At 43.4% G+C, this 19,041-nt stretch overlaps 1 protein-coding gene across 4 annotated transcripts in view; it reads right to left on the minus strand.

Moving 5' to 3' along the window:
- The window catches only part of CACNA2D1 (calcium voltage-gated channel auxiliary subunit alpha2delta 1), a 333,903-nt gene that overhangs the window by 279,042 nt on the left and 35,820 nt on the right, over positions 1–19,041 (minus strand). For all 4 annotated transcript variants that reach the window (XM_081957523.1, XM_081957522.1, XM_081957524.1 and 1 more), the window contains exon 2: positions 6,138–6,219. In XM_081957523.1, coding sequence (XP_081813649.1) covers positions 6,138–6,219 — 82 coding nt within the window. The remainder of the gene's footprint in view (positions 1–6,137; positions 6,220–19,041) is intronic.

Here is a 19,041-nt window from a genome sequence, read left to right on the forward strand (position 1 = left end):
TGAAAAGGCAAATTTAAAAAAAAGTTTTTGCACTCTGTAGACCTCCCCAAAACAGCCCATTTTCCACAAAAACAGGCCTATTTTTTGTCATAGAAAGGGCATGCATAGCCTTTAGGAGGCTTATAGAGTGCTCCTGGGGGCTGGGGGGCGGGGAACAACGAGCAAAAAATGGCCCATTGTTTGCTCATTTCTGCTCTCCCCATCCCCCAGGAGCACTCTGGAAGCCTCCTAAAGGCTCTGCATAGCCATTTTTGCAAAGGGTCGGGGTTTCGAGAGACCAAAAATGCTGTATTCAGTCTATAAGATGCACCCAGATTTTCACCCTCTTTTTTGAGGGAAAAAGGTGCATCTTATAATCCGAAAAATATGCTAAAACTCAGGTGTTTGGCAGCCAGTTCACACTTACGATCATTGCTGTGTCCCAAGATCATGCGATCCCATTTTGCGACCTTCCGCCAAGCAAAATCAATGGGGAAGGCCAATCCACTTAACAACCCAGGCTGCTAACTCATTAACCACAGCGATTCCCTTAACGAGTGAGGCAAGGAAGGTCGTAAAATGGGCCAAAGCTCAAAAGAACACCTTGATCGCAAATGTCAATCAACCAGAAAGCAGATGTAGAAGAGCAATTAAATGAAATCAGTAAAAGACGCAGGGGGCACAATGGTTTTCTAAAAGGTGGAGGAGTATTGTTGCTAATTCAATTAGGTTGTGTGCAAAGACACTACACAAAGGGAGGAAGTTTTTGCACGCTGGAGCTTTTGCAGTACAGCTGAAAAAATACGTTTCAAATCCTAAAAGGGATTATTTCCATCTCCTGCAGGAACAGACAACATAAATGCAAACACAGAAACTTAAAGAGGCCTTTTTATCTGTTGATCTTAGGCCTTAAACGTAGACCGAGACAGAGAAGGACACAGTCAGGACTTAACGATGTAGGTCTTCAAATCAGTAGGCAGACAGCAAACGTAATCCTCGACTTACAACCGTTCCCTTAGTGACCGCTCCAATATACAACGGCACCGAAAACAGTGATTTATGGCCATTTTTCACAATCGCGGCCGTTGAAAGCATCCCCATGGCCCCGTGTTCAAAATTCAGGCGGTTGGCTACTGACTCATATTTACGACGGTCGCAATGTCCCGGTGTGTGTGTGTGTGTGTGTGTGTGAGAGAGAGAGAGAGAGAGAGAGAGAGAGAGAGAGAGAAGTAATCCCTTTTTGAGATCTTCTGACAAGCAAAGTCAATGGGAAATCCAGATTCACTTAATAACCATATGATTAGCTTAACACCGGCAGACAATTCACTTAACAGTGTTAGCAGGAAAGATCTTAAAACGGGACAAAATTTCTTACTTCGCAACCTATATTTTGGGCTCAATCGTAATCGAGGACTACCTGTATTTTGTCCATAATATGTATGACTTGTTTATGTTGCCTACAGTATCATATATTGTGTGTGATATGTGCAATAGTGTATATACACTATATTGCCAAAAGTATTCGCTCACCCAGACTCAGTTGTGAGCGAATACTTTTGGCAATACAGTGTGTTTTGTTATTGTTTAAAGGCAAAGGTTCCCCTCACACATATGTGCTAGTCGTTCCTGACTCTAGGGGGCGGTGCTCATCTCCATTTCAAAGCCGAAGAGTCAGCGCTGTCCAAAGACGTCTCTGTGGTCATGTGGCCGGCATGACTCAATGCCAAAGGCGCACGGAGCGCTGTTACCTTCCCACCAAAGGTGGTTCCTGTTTTTCTACTTGCATTTTTACGTGCTTTCGAACTGCTAGGTTGGCAGAAGCTGGGACAAGTCACGGGAGCTCATTCTGGTAAGCGACACTAGGGATTCTGCCAAACTGCCGACCTTTCTGATCGACAAGCCACTGAGCCACTGCGTCCCTTTTGTTTCTGTTTATTTATTCAATTCATTTGCCACCCATCTCAACCTCAAAGCGACGGCGATATATTTGACCTGTGCTTTTAGTTTCAACTAAGCTTTTTACAGAAACCCAGGCCTGTTGGCTTTTGGGCTCCCGTGTATTTCCACCTTGGCTTTAAAATTTGCACACTGTTGCAGGAAAGGAAAGCCAGGCTAAAAAGAAAGCTCCCGGAATCGCTAAGAATAAGTCTCCTGTCTGAATTATAATTCATGTGTTTTCTCACCCGACTGAATTAATGAAGGGTACGAATTGTACCAGGCGATGTACGTACATCATCCTGTGCATAAGGAAAGTCGCCGTTTAATAAGGTTCATCAGATGAGTCTCTCCGAAAACATTGTAAACCTTGAACTGGTTGGGTTTTTTTTTTATGATGCAAGTAAAGAATCGTAGAATAACCATCTGGAATCTTAAAGAGAAGAGAAAAGAAGAGAAGAGAAAGGAGAGGAGGGGAGAGGAGAGAGAGGGGAAGGGGAGAGGAGGGGAGGGGAGATGAGAAATAATAATAGAGTAGAGTAGAGTAGAGTAGAGTAGAGTAGAGTAGAGTAGAGTAGAGTAGAATAGAATAGAATAGAATAGAATAGTTGGAAGGGACCTTGGAGGTCTTTTAATCCAACCCCCTGAATGACATCTATTTTGTGATGGAATTTCAGAAAAGGAGCAATAGTGTTAAGATAGCTAATTTAATAGCTGTAACAGTCAAATTTATTACCATAAGCCAGAACACACAGTTATAGTTGATTGATTGGAGAGGGACGGCTCCTGCATGAGGCAATCTACGTTCTGATTGGTTTCTGGATGTAAAGGGGGAGTTTCTCTTTTCCCCCGCCTTTTTCTTCTCGGTATTCTGTATGCTGTTCTGTAATTTACCTCACGATTTACCTCATGACGTAGCGATGCGCCCGACTATCTTGTTCAATGCAAATATAAATGTATAAAATGTATTTGTTTATATAAGAAAATACAAGTTCGTGTCAGCATCCCTGACTTCCTTTGGACACCGGCTGCGCAATTCCCTGACAAATAGGATTCCCTGCTCCTATTTTGAGCGATGCGGTTGCCCTAGCGCAGGCTTAACAAAACGCGACAAAATACCCTGCGGAAACATTAATTGATAGCAAAGTCCTACACAGTCAACGCTCCACCGTAAATTTATACGGAGATGCTAAAATAATTTTTTAAAAAACGCCTTTGAATAACACTTGTCTAGCCAGGGCCTTTATTTGAGCATGAACGTTTAATTATTTGTGCATTGTAGACAGTGCCCGTTTGCTAATTAGATCACAAAAACACCGCAATTGACAAGGCACACTTAATGGTCAGTTAATGAGCCACTTGGAGCAATGAGGAAGACGTACATAAAGAGAGAACATGCCAAATGCACACCGAAGGAGTTAGACCCATTTGGGCAGGAGGAGGAAGAGAAAAAGCCTTGTTTGAAGCCACACAAAATGGCCCTATACAATGCTTTGTGAAGAGAAGGACTAGGAGAGACATGATGGCGTATTTAAAGTTTTACATGCCTTGTACAAATCTTAGTTTCCGCTTCAATTCGAAGTTCAGAGGAACAAGAGTTGTACATAGTGTTTGGAAAGGGCTGTTCTGAATGATTGACTGGTCTGATGGATGGATGGATGGATGGATGGATGGATGGATGGATGGATGAATGAATGAATGAATGAATGCCTGGGAATACATGAATATGAGCAGACTAGTCTAGTGAAAAGAAGGACATGATAGCAGTCTTCCAATATCTCAGGGGTTGCCACAAAGAAGAGGGAGTCAACTTATTCTCCAAAGCACCTGAGGGCAGAACAAGAAGCAATGGGTGGAAACTAATCAAGGAGAGAAGCAACTTAGAACTAAGGAGACACTTCCTGACAGTTAGAACAATTAACCAGTGGAACAACTTGCCTCCAGAAGTTGTGAATGCCCCAACACTGGAAGTCTTTAAGAAGATGTTGGACAACCATTTGTCTGAAATGGTTTAGGGTTTCCTGCCTGAGCAGGGGGTTGGACTAGAAGACCTCCAAGGTCCCTTCCAAGTCTGTTATTCTGTTATATTTCCCATTTAAAGAAGAGTTTCTATGGAGATTGTAGTGTCATCCAGGTCAGGGTTGTCCCAAAGGTGCTTTTTGAAGGGGCAACTGGACTTCTTTTGTTTTTCTTTGAAGACGTTTCACTTCTCATCCAAGAAGCTTCTTCAGTTTTGACTGAACGATGGGAAATGGCTTGCGGGAATTTGCAATCAGTCAGAACTGAAGAAGCTTCTTGGAGGAGAACAAGAACTTCTGAAGGAAAAACTATTCCACTGGTTGCCTGTTCTCATCATTAAGAAATTTCTCCTTAGTTCTAGGTTGCTTCTCTCCTTGATTAGTTTCCATCCATTGCTTCTTGTCTTGCCTTCTAGTGCTTTGAAGAATAGCTTGACTCCCTCTTCTTTGTGACAACCCCTGAGATATTGGAACCCTGCTATTATGTCTCCCCTAGTCCTTCTTTTCATTAAACTAGACATATTCCCAGTTGCTGCAACCGTTCTTCTTACATTTTAGCCTTCATCCCTCTAATCTTTCTTGTTGCTCTTCTCTGCACTCTTTCCAGAGTCTCAACATCTTTTTTTTTTACATCATGGTGAACAAAACTGGATGCAATCTACCAAGTGTGGCTGTACTAAGACTTTGTAAATTCTTCTCCTGTGTAGTCTTCACAATCTGTTCACCGAGTGGACCTAAATATTGTCCCAGCATAACAGAAAACGGTGAGATCAAGATTTCCCACCACAGTTTCATCATTAACTGAAGTTATTTTGATTTGAACGGTTTTAAATGGAACCCTCTGTGTGTGTGTGTGTGTGTGTGTGTGTGTGTGTGTGTTTGTGTGTGTGTGTGTTGCTCTGTAATTTGCATTTTTAATTGCTCTAAGCCATTTGGACTGTGGTGTAAACACAGCCCAGCACGATATAAATCTAATAAATCAATAACCATCCGTAGCTTTCCAATCAACCGTAACTCATCTGACACCACCCTTAGGAATTGTCGAGAGCCATAATTGCCTAACGGTGCAAGCTGAATGAGATTTTGGAAGCAGGATCCTAAATTACACCTAGTATAATAGAAGCCCCACTTCTATTCTTTGCAAGCTCCTGGGAAGAAGAATGCCTCCCCTGTTAAGATTTTAGGACTCCCTTTGTTAGACCAACAAGATACAAACACAATGGTCTATTGATCTATCTCCCACATACGCCCCTGCCCATGCACAGCACAAACCCAAAACTCAACTGGCCGGCAGGGGGAGCGCATACATATATGGAGGAGCTGAGCTGGGGCAATGGCTTGCACCATAGCTTTCCCATCAGGGACCTATGACCTTCCAAAACTGCAGATACTCCCTGACTTACAACCACAATTGTGCCCGAATGTTTGGTTGCTAAGCAAGACCGTTGTTAAGTGAGTTTTACCCCACTGCACGATCGCCCTCGCCACAGTTGCTAAGCGAATCACTGCAGTTGTTGAATTAGGAACGCCGTCGTTAAGCAAATCTGGCTTCCTCATTGATTGTGCGGGTCAGAAGGTCACAAAAAGGGGGATCATAAGGCACTAAATACATCCATCCGGCTGATGATCTTAACTGGGGCTTATTTTGGGGGGTAGGCTTGTATTAAGAGCATCCTGAAAAATCATGCTAGGGTTTGTTTTCCAGCTGAGTCTTATTTTCAGGGAAACACGGTAGTAGCTGTCCTTGCTAAAGGAAAGCCCAAGGGGTCAGGCCTGCAGCCATCTTTTCTTTTGGGTCTTTGGCCTGCCAGGCCTTCTATTATTCTGCTATGCATTTTCTACTGTGGGAAAATGGGAGGGGGGATTGTACAGAGTTAGATGACATGTAGCCATAACAACATTCTTTCTAGAAAGCCAAGGTCATCCTTTGTCTCTGCACCCCTGCACCTGACCGGAATTGGATGGGAGGAATCTGTCTTCGTGGCAGTGGGAGATTGGACCATGGGATGGACTTGTGGGTGTGGGGGCAAGATCTTGAACTTTCAACTGGGTGGGGAAAACCGGGAAGCTTTCAGAGCTGGGTTTTCCCAGATGTGCCAACATGGCTCTCTTCATCAATTGGAACTTTGAGCAATACTTTGCCTTGGACTCTTGATTTACTTTTGGATGTTATTTGGAACTCTGACACAGGGAAGAGTCACTTACCTGCATGAGGTCATCCACCCCACTGGCCGTTCTCACCAGCCGCACAAGGTCTTCCTGCATCATGTCCACCCACCGTTTTATCCTATGGAAATGCAAGAGAAAGAGAAGAAATCATCAGATCCATGGTGCACAGCTAGGAAGATCAGAGGAACGCAAGAAGACTGACGGATTATTTTCCCACAGGGGGAGACTGAGGCGGAGGTCGCTTTGATAGCGCTGTCCCATTTTTCTATCTCATTCTTCCTCTGCTTGCCCGGCCTCTCCCGTAAAAACTTGACAGGTTTGGAAGTGAGCAAATCTGCATTTTTAGATTCAGGCAAATTTCTTTTCCTAGTAGACCATAGCAGTGGTGAAATTTAATTTTTTTACTACTGGTTCTGTGGGCATGGCAGGGGAAGGATACTACAAAATCCCCACTCCCATCCCACTCCTGGGGCCAGCCAGAGGTGGCATTCGCCAGTTCTCCTAACTACTCAAAATCTCCACTACCAGTTCTCCAGAACCTGTCAGAACCGGCTGAATTTCACTCCTGGATTATAGGATCACTACAGCTAAAGGCAGCAAAATATGGTCTGTCAGCTGTAAGAATATGGCCGTTTATTAAACATTCTTTCTTTTCCTTTGGAATTTCCTTCCTTCTTTTTCCTTTCTTTTCCTTTTTTTCCCTTCCTTCATTCCTTCTCTCACAAATTTCCTTTCTTTTCTTTTTCCCTTTCTCATTTTCCTTCCTTTTTTCATTTTTTTTCTCTCGTTCCTTTTCTTCCCATCTCTCCTTCCTTCCCTTTCTCTTACAGCCTTTCCTCCTTCCTCCTTTTCCTTTCCAATTTCCTTCCTTCTTTTTCCTTTGTTTTCCTTTTCTTTCTCCCTTCCTTCCTTTTCTCACATATTCTTTTCTTTTTCCTTTTCTCCATTCTTTTCTTTCCCTTTCTCATTTCCCTTCCTTCTTTTTCCTTTCTTTTCCCTCATTTATTTTCTTCCCATTTCTCCTTCCTTCCTTGCTCCTCTCACTGATTTCCTTTCTTTCTTTTTCCCTTTCTCATTTCCTTTCCTTCTTTTTCCTTTCTTCTCCCTCATTCCTTTTCTTCCCATCTCTCCTTCCTTCCTTCCTTCCTTCCCTCCCTTTCTGTTACAGCCTTCCTTCCTTCCTTCTTTCTTTTTCTTTTCATTTCCCTTTTCCTTCCTTCTTTTCCCTTTCCTTTTCCATTTCTTTCCTTCTTTTTACTTTCCTTTCCCTTCCTTTCCTTTCCTTTCCTTTCCTTTCATTTCCTTCCTTCCTTCTTTCCTAACAATAAAGTGATTTTTGCATTTACCAATTTATCACTTCAAGAATGCCCAGGTATTGATGTTGGTTTAAATCAGAAAATAATACCTCTGTAAATCATGCTCAGAAAGTGATTAATTTATTCTATCTAATAAATAAGCAGCCAGAAAGCACAAGACTCTACTTCATCCTAATTCAACAGTGGAAATAAAACTATGTTATGTTCCAAAATGAAGATAAATGTGGCCTGAGTCACTGGGAAGAGAAGAGCAAGCAATTTTTGTGCAACAACAGCATAAATTTTGACTTCCTTCTCATCCATCCTAAAATAAAGCTGGGAGTTCTTTCACCCACAACGGTTCATTTAGTGACTGGCACTGAAAAAAAAGACTTATGACCATTTTTCACACTTATGACCCTTGCCAGCATCCCTGTGGTTTGGATGCTTGGCAACTGACTCGTATTTATGGCGGTCGCAGTGTCCCGGGGTCACGCGATCCCTTTTTGTGACCTTCTGACCAGCAAAGTCAACGGGGAAGCCAGACTCGCTTAACAACCGTGTCACTAGCTTAACGACTGCAGGGATTCACTGAACAACCATGACAAGAAAAGTCGTAAAATGGGACAAAGCTCACTTCACCGATGTCTCACTTAGCAACATAAATCCTGGCCTCAGTTGTGGTCGTACGTCGAGAACGATTGAACCTGAACTTGGGAAGTGCAGGAGAAAAGCCATCTGCAAAGAACTCTCCATCCGGGAAAGGGGTCGGCAACTTGAAACACTCAAAGAGCCACAAATGCCCTAACCAGAAGCCCCCCCCCCATTCAATTCTGGAGCTGACCGGAAGTCCGGTTCCCCCACCATAGTCTCCTCCTAGCACGGCGTCCTTTTCCCTCTCCCTGTCCTAACCGAAAGCCCTACCCATTGTGGAGTCCATCGGCAACAGGGGGCCGCAGCAGAGGGATGTAAGAGCCACATGCGGCTCCAGAGCCACAGGTTGCCAACTTCCGACCCAGGACATATTGTTCAGGTCTTCCACAGGAAGACAAAAGGAAGATGGAGATCTGGACTGGGCTTCAGCCTTTCGCTTTGCTGTGAAAAGTGTGCATAATTCACAAGTCAAGGACGGGCACAGCTTGACGGGGGGGGAAAGATAGACTCACACAGAAAGGGGGAGAGATGGGCACACACATGCATGTGCCAAGATTGCATCAGCAATGATGAGGAGCAAGGGTTTCCCTTGTCTATTATATCACACACACACACACACACGTTATAGAGAGAAGCAAAAGACTGAATCAGCATGTAAAGAACAAGCAGAGGGGGAAGGAGGGAAGGAAAGAGAGATTGTTGTACAACAAGGGTGGACACCTTTCAGTCTTCATCGCCCCTTAATATGCTGCCACCAATATCCCTCCACAAGATGGTTAATCTTCAAAAGTGAAATTTTGGGAGGCATCAAGAGTGCTAAATCAAGGTGGAAATGACAGTACAAGCTCTCTCCGTGTTCTGCGTAGGATGCAACCGCTGGTAAACCCGTCTCCGGAGCCCCAAATATTTGAAAATTAGGAAGGGGAAAAAAAATCAAAGTCCATCGATCGTTTGGGGTCTTGTAAGTTTTCACTCAGGCTAATCTTGTAACTAGTAAGGTCCACAGGAAGAGAGTTGGGGATCCATCAAGTAGTTTATTGCAGCAAAGTCCTCCCTATTCACAAGGACAACGCACAGCCCATCCACCACAAGATTAATGGAATAACAGAGTTGGAAGGGACTTTGGAGGTCCTCTAGTCCAACCCTCCTGCTGAAGCTAGAGACCTTATACCCATGATGGTGAACCTATGGCCTGGAATCCACACTGCATTTCGGACATTAAAATCTTAGAGAGGGTCCAGAGGTATTTCACAAGAAGAGGACTCAACTCCTCTGCTCGTCATAAAATCCCGGATACCACCAGGCTTGAAATTTTAGGCCTGGGTAACCTTGAACTACGTCGTCTATGTTCTGACCTGAGCATAGTGCACAAGATTATCTGCCACAACATCCTCTCTGTTAATGACTATTTTGACTTCAACCGCAGTGACACAAGGGCCATCCACAGATACAAACTAAATGTGATCCGCTCTAATCTTGATTGCAGGAAAAACGATTTCAGCAACGGAGTAGTAAATGTGTAGAATACCCTACCCGATCCTGTTGTTAGTTCCTCTAACCCCCATACCTTTGACCTTAAGCTGCCTACCGTGGACCTTACGCGTTTCTTAAGAGGTCCGTAAAGGGGCCGTGCATAAGCGCACCAGTGTGCCTACCGTCCCTCTCCTACTGTCCCCACTGATATGTCCCCTTTTTATGTGCTTATGGCTATGTTTTGCTTTATTTATATCCATTTATTTGTGCCATTTTTTCCATGTGTTTTCATACTTGTCTCCCTGTACTTGTTGACAAATAAACAAATGGAATGGAATGAAATAAAAGAGACAAACAGACAGACGTAGATGATAAACAATAGATAAGATACAAACAGTAGATAGAAATGAAAGATGATAAGCGATATAGACAGTAGATGGATAAATGATAGCTAAATACACACAGTAGATGAATGATAGAGAATAGATCATGCATAAGCGCACCCCAGTGTCCCTCTCCTACTGTCCCCATTGATATGTCCTCTTTTTATGTGTTTATGGCTATGTTTTGCTTATTAATATCCATTTGTTTGTGCCATTTTTCATGTGATTTCATATTTGTTTCCTTGTACTTGTTGACAAATGAATGAATGAATGAATCAATGAATGAATCAATCAATCAATCAAAAAATATTTCCCATTTGGAAAAGGAGATTTTTAATCATCCAGGTCATGGTTGTCCCAAAGGTTATTTCGTTATTCTGAGGTCAGCCAATATAGTATTAAAAACAATTTCCATTTGAAACAGGGTATTTCCATTTTCAGCGCTTCCATTTGAAGTCAGTCTCCTGTCCAAAATCCACACCTCGCCATTCTTTTAATCTTTGCCTTCTATTTTTCCTTATGAAAATTAATGCACACGTATGTCAAGCGCAAAATAATTTGTATCATGTACTCCTCATAAATATAGGAGGCGATGGGCATCGTCAGGGGAAAGAAAAGGCTACTTAAGCCATTTAGAAAGAGGCCCGTGATAAAGCAGTTAAATGAAAATTACCTCATATATTTAAAAATAAAATAAAAATACAGGATTTAATTGAGGCAGGTTTTCCTGCTTGTGCCCGGTTCCTGGAGGTGTTTCATTAAAAGGTCTTAAAACCAGTTATCTAAGTGTTGCTAATATGAGGAAAATTAATCAGCCACTAATCTGGCTCTTTATTACTCTGCGCTGAAATCCACTTATGGCGCCTCGTATTTAAGCTTCTAGAAATGATGCGCGTACAATAATTCTGAGGGCGGCGTTTGAGCATGTATTATTGTTGTTTCTATTTAAAACAGTTGTTGGCTTGGCACTCAAAAGCACCACCCGAGATCCACATTCTTCTTTCTTGCAGTTTTATTTTTGGCAACGCGGCATCCAATTTCGGATTTCAGTCGGGTCCTTCGCGAAATAAAGTTGGCATGTGGCAGTGCGAAATCACAAACTGAACTAGCAGGAGGTGGGGGGGGGGGTCGGTTGCCAGAATTCATCCTGACGCTCACTGATCCGCCTTCAGGCATCCAAAGCAGGCTTCAAAATATAAAAGGAAAAGGTTCCCCTGGCACGTACCGTATTTTTTGGAGTATAAGACGCACCGAAGTATAAGACGCACCACGGTTTTGAAGAGGCAATTTTTTTTTAAAAAGGTTTTGCACTCTGCAAACCTCCTTTCACGAAAATGGGCCCATTTTTTTCTTCCAAAAAAGGGCATGAATAGCCCTTAGGTTTCTAGAGTGTTCCTGGCGGGTGGACGGCCAAAAACGAGCAAAAAATGCCCCGTTTTTTGCAAAAACAGGGAGGTTTTTTTGTCAAAAAAAGGGCATTAGGAAGCTTATAGGCAGTTCCTGGGGGTTGAGGGGGGGGGGAATTAACTGCGGCCAACTGACCATGGCCAACACGCTGCTTGACAACTCGCCAAGACCAACTTGCTGTGGGACAATTTAGCCATTTTATCTAATTATTTAAAATAAATTAAAAAATGATTTTAATTTTTGCCATTCCCGTTTCATTCTGTCCCACCTCTCGCATCCTTTCTTGAATGATTCCATTCCACCATTTCTTTTATATTAGTACAACCCTTTGTCCCCGGGTGAGTTGCCTCACAGTGAGTTGGCCAAGGCAAGTTGGCCAAGGCAAGTTGGCCAAGGCAAGTTGGCCAAGGCAAGTTAGCCACAACGAATTGTCATAGACCCCGTGGGAATTATCTTCAACATTTTAATGTCTGGAGAATTAGCCGAACTTTCTCAAAATCCAGAGACAAAATGCAAAGGCGGAATAAATCTCATTTCATAGGATTTAATGAAATGACGTCACCCTTTTCCATAGGAAGGTTACGCCTGAAAGACTATTATCAGTTCTAAATTCATAGCCTGGCTAATTTATATCTAAGTGAATTTTCTTCAAAAACTAATAAGCCTTTCATTTTAGTTTTTTTTTGGGGGGAGGGGAGAAATGAGTGAATGAATGAATGAAGTCTGAATGAAGGGTTGATATATTTTATATATTTATATATAGGTAGATAAAATAAATACACACACACACACACTTGTTACCTAGTTTGACACATCTAAAGAAAACCACCAAGCTGAGAGAGCACCATGGACCCTACTGTCCTCCTCCTCCTCCTCCTCCTCCTCCTCCTCCTCCTCCTCCTCCTCCTCCTCCTCCTCCTCCTCCCTGCAAACCCCACTCCCTTCTAGCACTGATGAAGTTACCTAGTTCGGTCACGAAATGTCTGCAAGAAAACAACCAAGCTCAGAGAGCACCAAGGAGCCTACAGTTCTCTTCCTCCTCTTCCTCTTCTTCTTCCTCTCCACAAACCCCACTCCCTTCTAGCACTGACGATGTTACCTACTTTGGGGAATGAAACATCTGCAAGAAAACCACCAAGCTCATAGAGCACTAAGGGCCCCACATCATTTTCCTTGCGTCTTTTCTCTTGTTAGAAGTTAGATTCAGAGGCAAGATCAACAATGGGAGATCAGAGCATCATGGTCACCAGATGTCTTTCTGATGTCTCCTACCCAGATTAGTAACAATTCTGGATGATGTGAGGCGTTATGGGAACACAGGCGACATAGAAATGTTAACACAGACCAGAGATGACACCTCTGGAAAGAACAGAGTCTTTGAATCGTTCAGCCTGGCAATTTATTCTCAACTTTTCAAGATTCTGCATTTATCCCACACTAGCATAAAAGAGATTTTTTTTTGGCCTTTATTCTTGCTTTTTTGGATTTGTCGGTGACACGAGAGTTGAAAATAAACAAGGAGGCTTGTATTGATTTCTGGATTTCCGATCAAAGAAATGAGGAGGTTAAAATAAATCTGGCGTACAAAACTTCCAGTTTACAAATCCCACTTTGGACTCAATTCAGCTCAATTCTGGTTTCCCAAACATGATCCGAAACATAGGGAATCGTGGGGAGGGGGGGTCACATGATTTATTTTCTTTTTTCCTCTCAATTTGAAGAGGATTTTCTTCACTCTGTTTGCACTATGGATAGCCAAAAGCACAAATAAGCATCTTTATACAAAGACTCCAATAATCAAGTTTCTTTTTCCATATCACAACTGCAAATTACCTCTTCGGTGTGTCCTAAACAGCTATGCGGAGAAGTAATTGGTTACCTAACTGTCTGGATTTCAAATACTTTAAGGGGTGTCCACCATCTTGAATGTTTTGGCAGCAGATTCGGACAGTGAGGAGGTTGGGGAGGAAGATGGGCCAGTCCTGGAGTCTGGGGAAGGCTCTGAAGAGGGCTCTGTGTCGGAGGCAGAGACGGGGCCAGGGCCGTCTGACAGTTATCAGCTGCCTTCGGAGTCGGAGATCAGTGAGGCAGAGGAACAGCTGGAGCCTGTTCCCAGTGTGCGCATGCGCAGAGCTGCCAGAAGAAAAGAACAGCTAAGAAATCAGAGTTGACTTGGGAGTAAAGCCACAGGTGGATGGTGAATGGCCCCTCCCAGAGGAAATAAAAGAGGAGCGAAAGGGGAGGGGGCTTTTGCAGGAAACAATTTGTTCATTCTTTCATTAGATTCATTTCAGGAGTGTGAAGATCTGTCCGTGAATCTCAGAGACTCTGTGCCCAGTCTTTCCTTGCACAGCACTGCGTTTGGAAAATATCTACATGGCAGCTTTCCAAGCTAGATAAGGTCTGTGGTCATAACTTCACCTTTGAAAGACTGTTTACCAGGCCTCTGCTGAATGTGAACGGGAGGAATTCACATTCATTTAATAAAAGGGATTTTGTCGGGACCAGGAATTTGCTTCGTGCTTTTTGGGGAATCTTAAGTCAGAACATGTTTGGGCATCTCCATGGGTAACCCTGGCCATGAGTGCCCTCCCATGCTTCAAAAGATCATTTCCTAGGGGGTCCCTGCTGCTCTCAGAGTTTCGTTGTTTTCTTGCAGGTGTTTCTGCACTGATGGTATTACCTAGTTGGGTAATGAAACATCTGCAAAAAGAACACCAAGCTCAGAGAGCATCAAGAACTCCACAAATACAATCTTCAGCCACAAATACTGTGTTTCTCCAAAAATAAGACAGGGTCTTATTTTCTTTTGACCCCCGAAATAAACACTTGGCCTTATTTTCGGGGAGGTTTATTATTTTTGAGGTGGAGGAGGCAGAGAGTGTGGTCACCTCATGGCTGCTGCTGTGTTGCAATGTTTTCAGGGAGGGCTTATTTTTGGGGGAGAGCATGTGCTAAAAATCCCAATTGGGCTGATTATCCGGGATGGTCTTATTTTCAGGGAAAGAGGCTATTCTCTACTACTGGGGAGAAATTTAGCTCCAAATTCAAAGCACTGCTGAGAAGATGTCACTGTATGTATGCTTTCCATCCATGTGGCAGCCACGCACATTCATGTCCTAAATGAAGGATGGCACAAGAGACAACCGCCTTTTCCATTCATCCCAGGGAAGTGCGGCTTCTGAAACTGACAAGCCGAAAAGTTAATTTTTGAGGATGGACGTGACGCTCTGTTGCCAAGGCAACGCCAAAAAATTCTTTACAGAATGGCTCTGGATGCCAATAAAAACAAATGCATAGCCCTCGCAGCGAATGTGTTACGCGGCACAGGTTTTGATCACAGGGAAACCGTCTCCGGGGTTTATAAATAAAACATTTGGCAATCCGAAGGCACCGGGCGGCTGCGTGGCCCCGAGGCCACGTCGCCATGGATACGCAAACATCTTTGGACTCGGTGCTTTCAATCGCTCCAGATTTGATGCAGCTTCTCCGAATGGTCCTAGATCAGGGGTGTCAAACTTGATTTCATTGAGGGCCGCATCGTGGTTGCGTTTGACCTCGGGGGATTGGTGTAGACGTGGTCAGGGTGGGGGTGGCCGGCATGACATCACTCGTGTCGGGGATCCTGCCAATGAAAACAGGCTCCCGAGCTCCGTTTTCGGCTGTGATGGACTCTTGCCACCCTCAGCCAGCAAAAATGGAGCTTGGGAGGGTCACATGCAGTCCTCGTGGGCTCCATTTTCCCTGGCAGAGGCACAGCAGGCTGGTCCTTCACTGCTTCCAGGGCAGCCTCGTGGACCAGATCAAAGCACTCCATGGGCCAGATCCGGCCCAAGGACCTTGAGTTTGACACCCCTGTCCTAGAGAACAGAAACATCAGGTGCACACACACACACACACACCAAAGGTTTTCAGTTCCATCTCATCCAGATCATATCGAATGCTTTGAGGCTTTCCTAAGCCTTCCTCTTTCACAAATTCCACTGGAAATAAATAGGGACATTCATCAGATTTTGCAGTGGCCAAAGGATTGTATCAAACTCTGCTTGTTATTAAAGGTAAAGATTCCCCTCACACATATGTGCTAATTGTTCCCGACTCTAGGGGGTGGTGCTCATCTCCGTTTCAAAGCCGAAGAGCCAGCGCTGTCCTAAGACGTCTCCAGGGTCATGTGGCCGGCATGACTCAACACCAAAGGCGCACGGAACGCTGTTATCTTCCCACCAAAGGTGGCTCCTATTTTTCCACTTGCATTTTTATGTGCTTTCAAACTGCTAGGTTGGCAGAAGCTGGGACAAGGAACGGGAGCTCACTCCATTACACGGCGCTAGGGATTCGAACTGCCGAACTGCCGACCTTTCTGATCGACAAGCTCAGCGTCTTAGCCTCTGAGCCACCATGTCCCTGTGTAGCTTCTTAGTTAATCATTCACAAATGAGGAGACCTACCATGTGGTAGAAAAGATCTACCTCCCACGATCATCCTGGGTAGAGGGCATGTTATGTAGGCACCTTCTTGCCAATGTGATACATGATGTTGTTGGCGTTGACTTAATTTGGGGCACTTGGTCAAGGACACCATGGAGCCTATGACCTCCCTGTGGCTTGAAGCGATGGTGACTCTCCAAGCTAAGTTCAGCCCCAGCCTCCTATCTAGATAGCATACAGGGGAGTCCCTGACTTACAACAGGTTCGTTTAGTGGCCATTTGAAGCTTTCACAGCACTAAGAAAAGCGACTTATGTATGTTTTTCACACTTCCAACTGTTGAAGCCTACTCATGTGATTGAAATTCAGATGCTAGGCAACTGATTCACATTTATGACGGTTTCAATGTCCCTGAGTCCCGTGAACCCCTTTTGCGACCTTCTCACAAGCCAAGTCAACGCGGGAAGCCAGATTCACTCAACAACGGTGTTACTGACTTAACAACTGCAGTGATTCATTTAACAACAGCAACAGGAAAGGTGCTAAAATGAGGGCGCGATTCCCTTAACAAATGTTTCACTTAGCAACAGACATTTCGGGATCCATTGTGGTCGTAAGCCGAGGGCTATCTCCAATCCCTACATTCAAGAGCTCCATGACTACTCTATAAGCACTATTCATGCCTTGCTAGATTAAAACTTCAACCAGCCTGCTACCCTTCGGGTGGCTTGGAGTTGCAGATGGCCGACCACAGAAGGTCCCCAAACTTTGCAGGCTGTTGATCACAAACCTGGCTGAACTTCAATAGGTAGGGCTGTGACCCAAGAGACTGAAAGAAAGAGAGAGAAAGGCAGGGAAATAGACAAAAGAGGAAAATATATGTTCTCTAGGTGGCATCTGCCACCGGCGAGGCTAGCGAAGATGTTCCACAACATGTCAACCAAATGTTGGGAATGCAATCAGACTCCGGGCACGTACCATCATATGTGGTGGACATGTTCAAAGGCAAAAAAAAAAATGGATGAAGATGTACACATGGTTAGAAAAAACTAAGTAACACATAGATTATAAGCCAGAAATATTTTTGTTAGGCATAGTACCAGAAAAGTATGATAAGGGGACTATATACTTAATATTCATGTCTTCACAGCAGGAAGAATTGTATTTGCACAAGACTGGAAAAATGAGGAAATGCCTACAAAACACAGCGTAATAAAAAAAAAAACTAAATTGTGCAGGAATGGATAGGTTGACATTAAAGGTAAAGGATAAAGATACGGAATATTTTTTTAACATGCAATTTGTTTTATGAATGGCTTGATAGTAAAAGTAGAGATTAGAAATTGGATAAATATTACTATATGTAAGCAAACCGACCCAGACAATACACTGTTCACAATACACTTATACATGTAAAAGAAAAATGTATAAATAAAACATATTAAAAAGAAAAATTCAGGAAAACACATTAATTGATTGCCTATGGAGATTCTCTGTCATCCAGGTCATGGTTGTCCCAAAGTTATTTTTTAAAGAGGAAACTGGACTTCCTTGCTTTTTTTTTTAAAGACATTTCACTTCTTATCCAAGAAGCTTCTTCAGCTGAAGAAGCTTCTTGGATGAGAAGCAAAACGTCTTCAAAGAAAAAAAAAACCAGAACGTCCAGTTGCCTATTGGGGGGGGGGGGAAGCATCTTTGGTACATAAATTGAATTGAAATAATTGAAATTCTGATGGAAGAAAATGTGGAGACCATCCAACTGAACCAATGAGGAAGAACTGAGGAGTTGTGGAGTAAAAGTTGACAACCATCCTTGATCAGTGAATTTGGAAACTACCTCAAAGAGAGGAGGAGTCAACAAAAAAATGTATGAGTTTTCGGTAGCACTATTGCATGGTCTTCAGTTAATTCAGAATGATAAAATTGTGATCTAGAGACGGTCCCCATTCACAAAAATTCACATGTAGGGGAAGAGCAGACAGGGGATGGAATTAAGCAAGCTATAAGCCTAGAGTCATTACATTGCCACAAACAGTTCAAGTCTAAGAAAACCAGGAAGCTCTCAGATTCCGGTTAGTGTCAGCAATCCAAATAGCATTGAGTCCAAGGCAAAGTATTGCTCAAAGTTCCAATTTATGAAGAGAGCCATGTTGGCACATCTGGGAAAACCCGAATCTGTAAGCTTCCCGGTTTTTCCCACCAGTTGAAAGTTCAAGATCTTGCCCCCACATCCACAAGTCCATCCCATGATCCAATCTCCCACTGCGACAAAGACAGATTCCTTCCATCCAGTTCCGGTCAAGTGCAGAGGTTCAAAGACAAAGGATGACCTTGGCTTTCTAGAAAGAATGTTGTTATGGCTACCTATCATCTAACTCCGTACAATCCCTCCTCCCATTTTCCCACAATAGAAAAGGCATAGCAGAATAATAGAAAGTGTGGCAGGCCAAAGATCCACAAGAAAAGATGGCTGCGGGCCTGACATCCACCCGTCTTAAATTCCACCGACTCTTTATCTAGAGCTAATCCAGCGCTAAATATTAACTGACTAGATTCTTGGGTATAACTTTCAGCAGTAAATCTTCCTCACTGAAACGTGATACGTGGTCCCAATCCTTTGCCTCTGACATCACCACCCGCGATTTGTCTCTCTGGCCGGCCTGCCATTTTCGCTCACAAGAGGTAAAAGCAAGAAACTGATTTTCATCCCAGGGCTCGTAAAAGGGGTAAAATAATGCACCGCTAAGACATTCTTCAAAACTCTTTGTCTTTACTTTTCAGGCTTTATGGTTCCCTCCATGTTTGAATACCGCTGATGTAAAACAATGCTCGCGTTAAACGTTGCTGGCTTTTGCTGCAGAGTGCAAAAACTTTGGTCGCAAACAACTACAAGAGCAAAAGGAGAAATTCCTTAAGTTGCATAAGTTTAAGGAGAGAGATAGAGAACAGGAGAACATAAGCACTTAAATGTGGTATTCAGCATTAGTGTTTTATAACATGCATTACGTGGCTGGAAATAAAATCTAATGGCTTTTATCAATCATTCTGCTTTCGAAAGCAACAATTCTCAATAAGAAACATGTTAGGATGGCACCATGCGTGCACTCCACTTAAAAACACTTCCTTTAGTGACTGTTCAGAGTTACAACAGCACTGGAAAAGCGACTTATGGATGTTTTTCACACTTACGACCGTAAGAGTCATGTGATCAAAATTCAGACGCTGGGCAAGTGACTCACATTTATGATGGCTGCAGCATCTTTTGCAAACTTCTGACAAGCAAAGCCAGGGCGGGGAAAGCT

The sequence above is a fragment of the Natrix helvetica genome, assembly GCF_964273705.1.
Source record: "Natrix helvetica genome assembly, chromosome: 6".
Classification (NCBI taxonomy): domain Eukaryota; kingdom Metazoa; phylum Chordata; class Lepidosauria; order Squamata; family Natricidae; genus Natrix; species Natrix helvetica.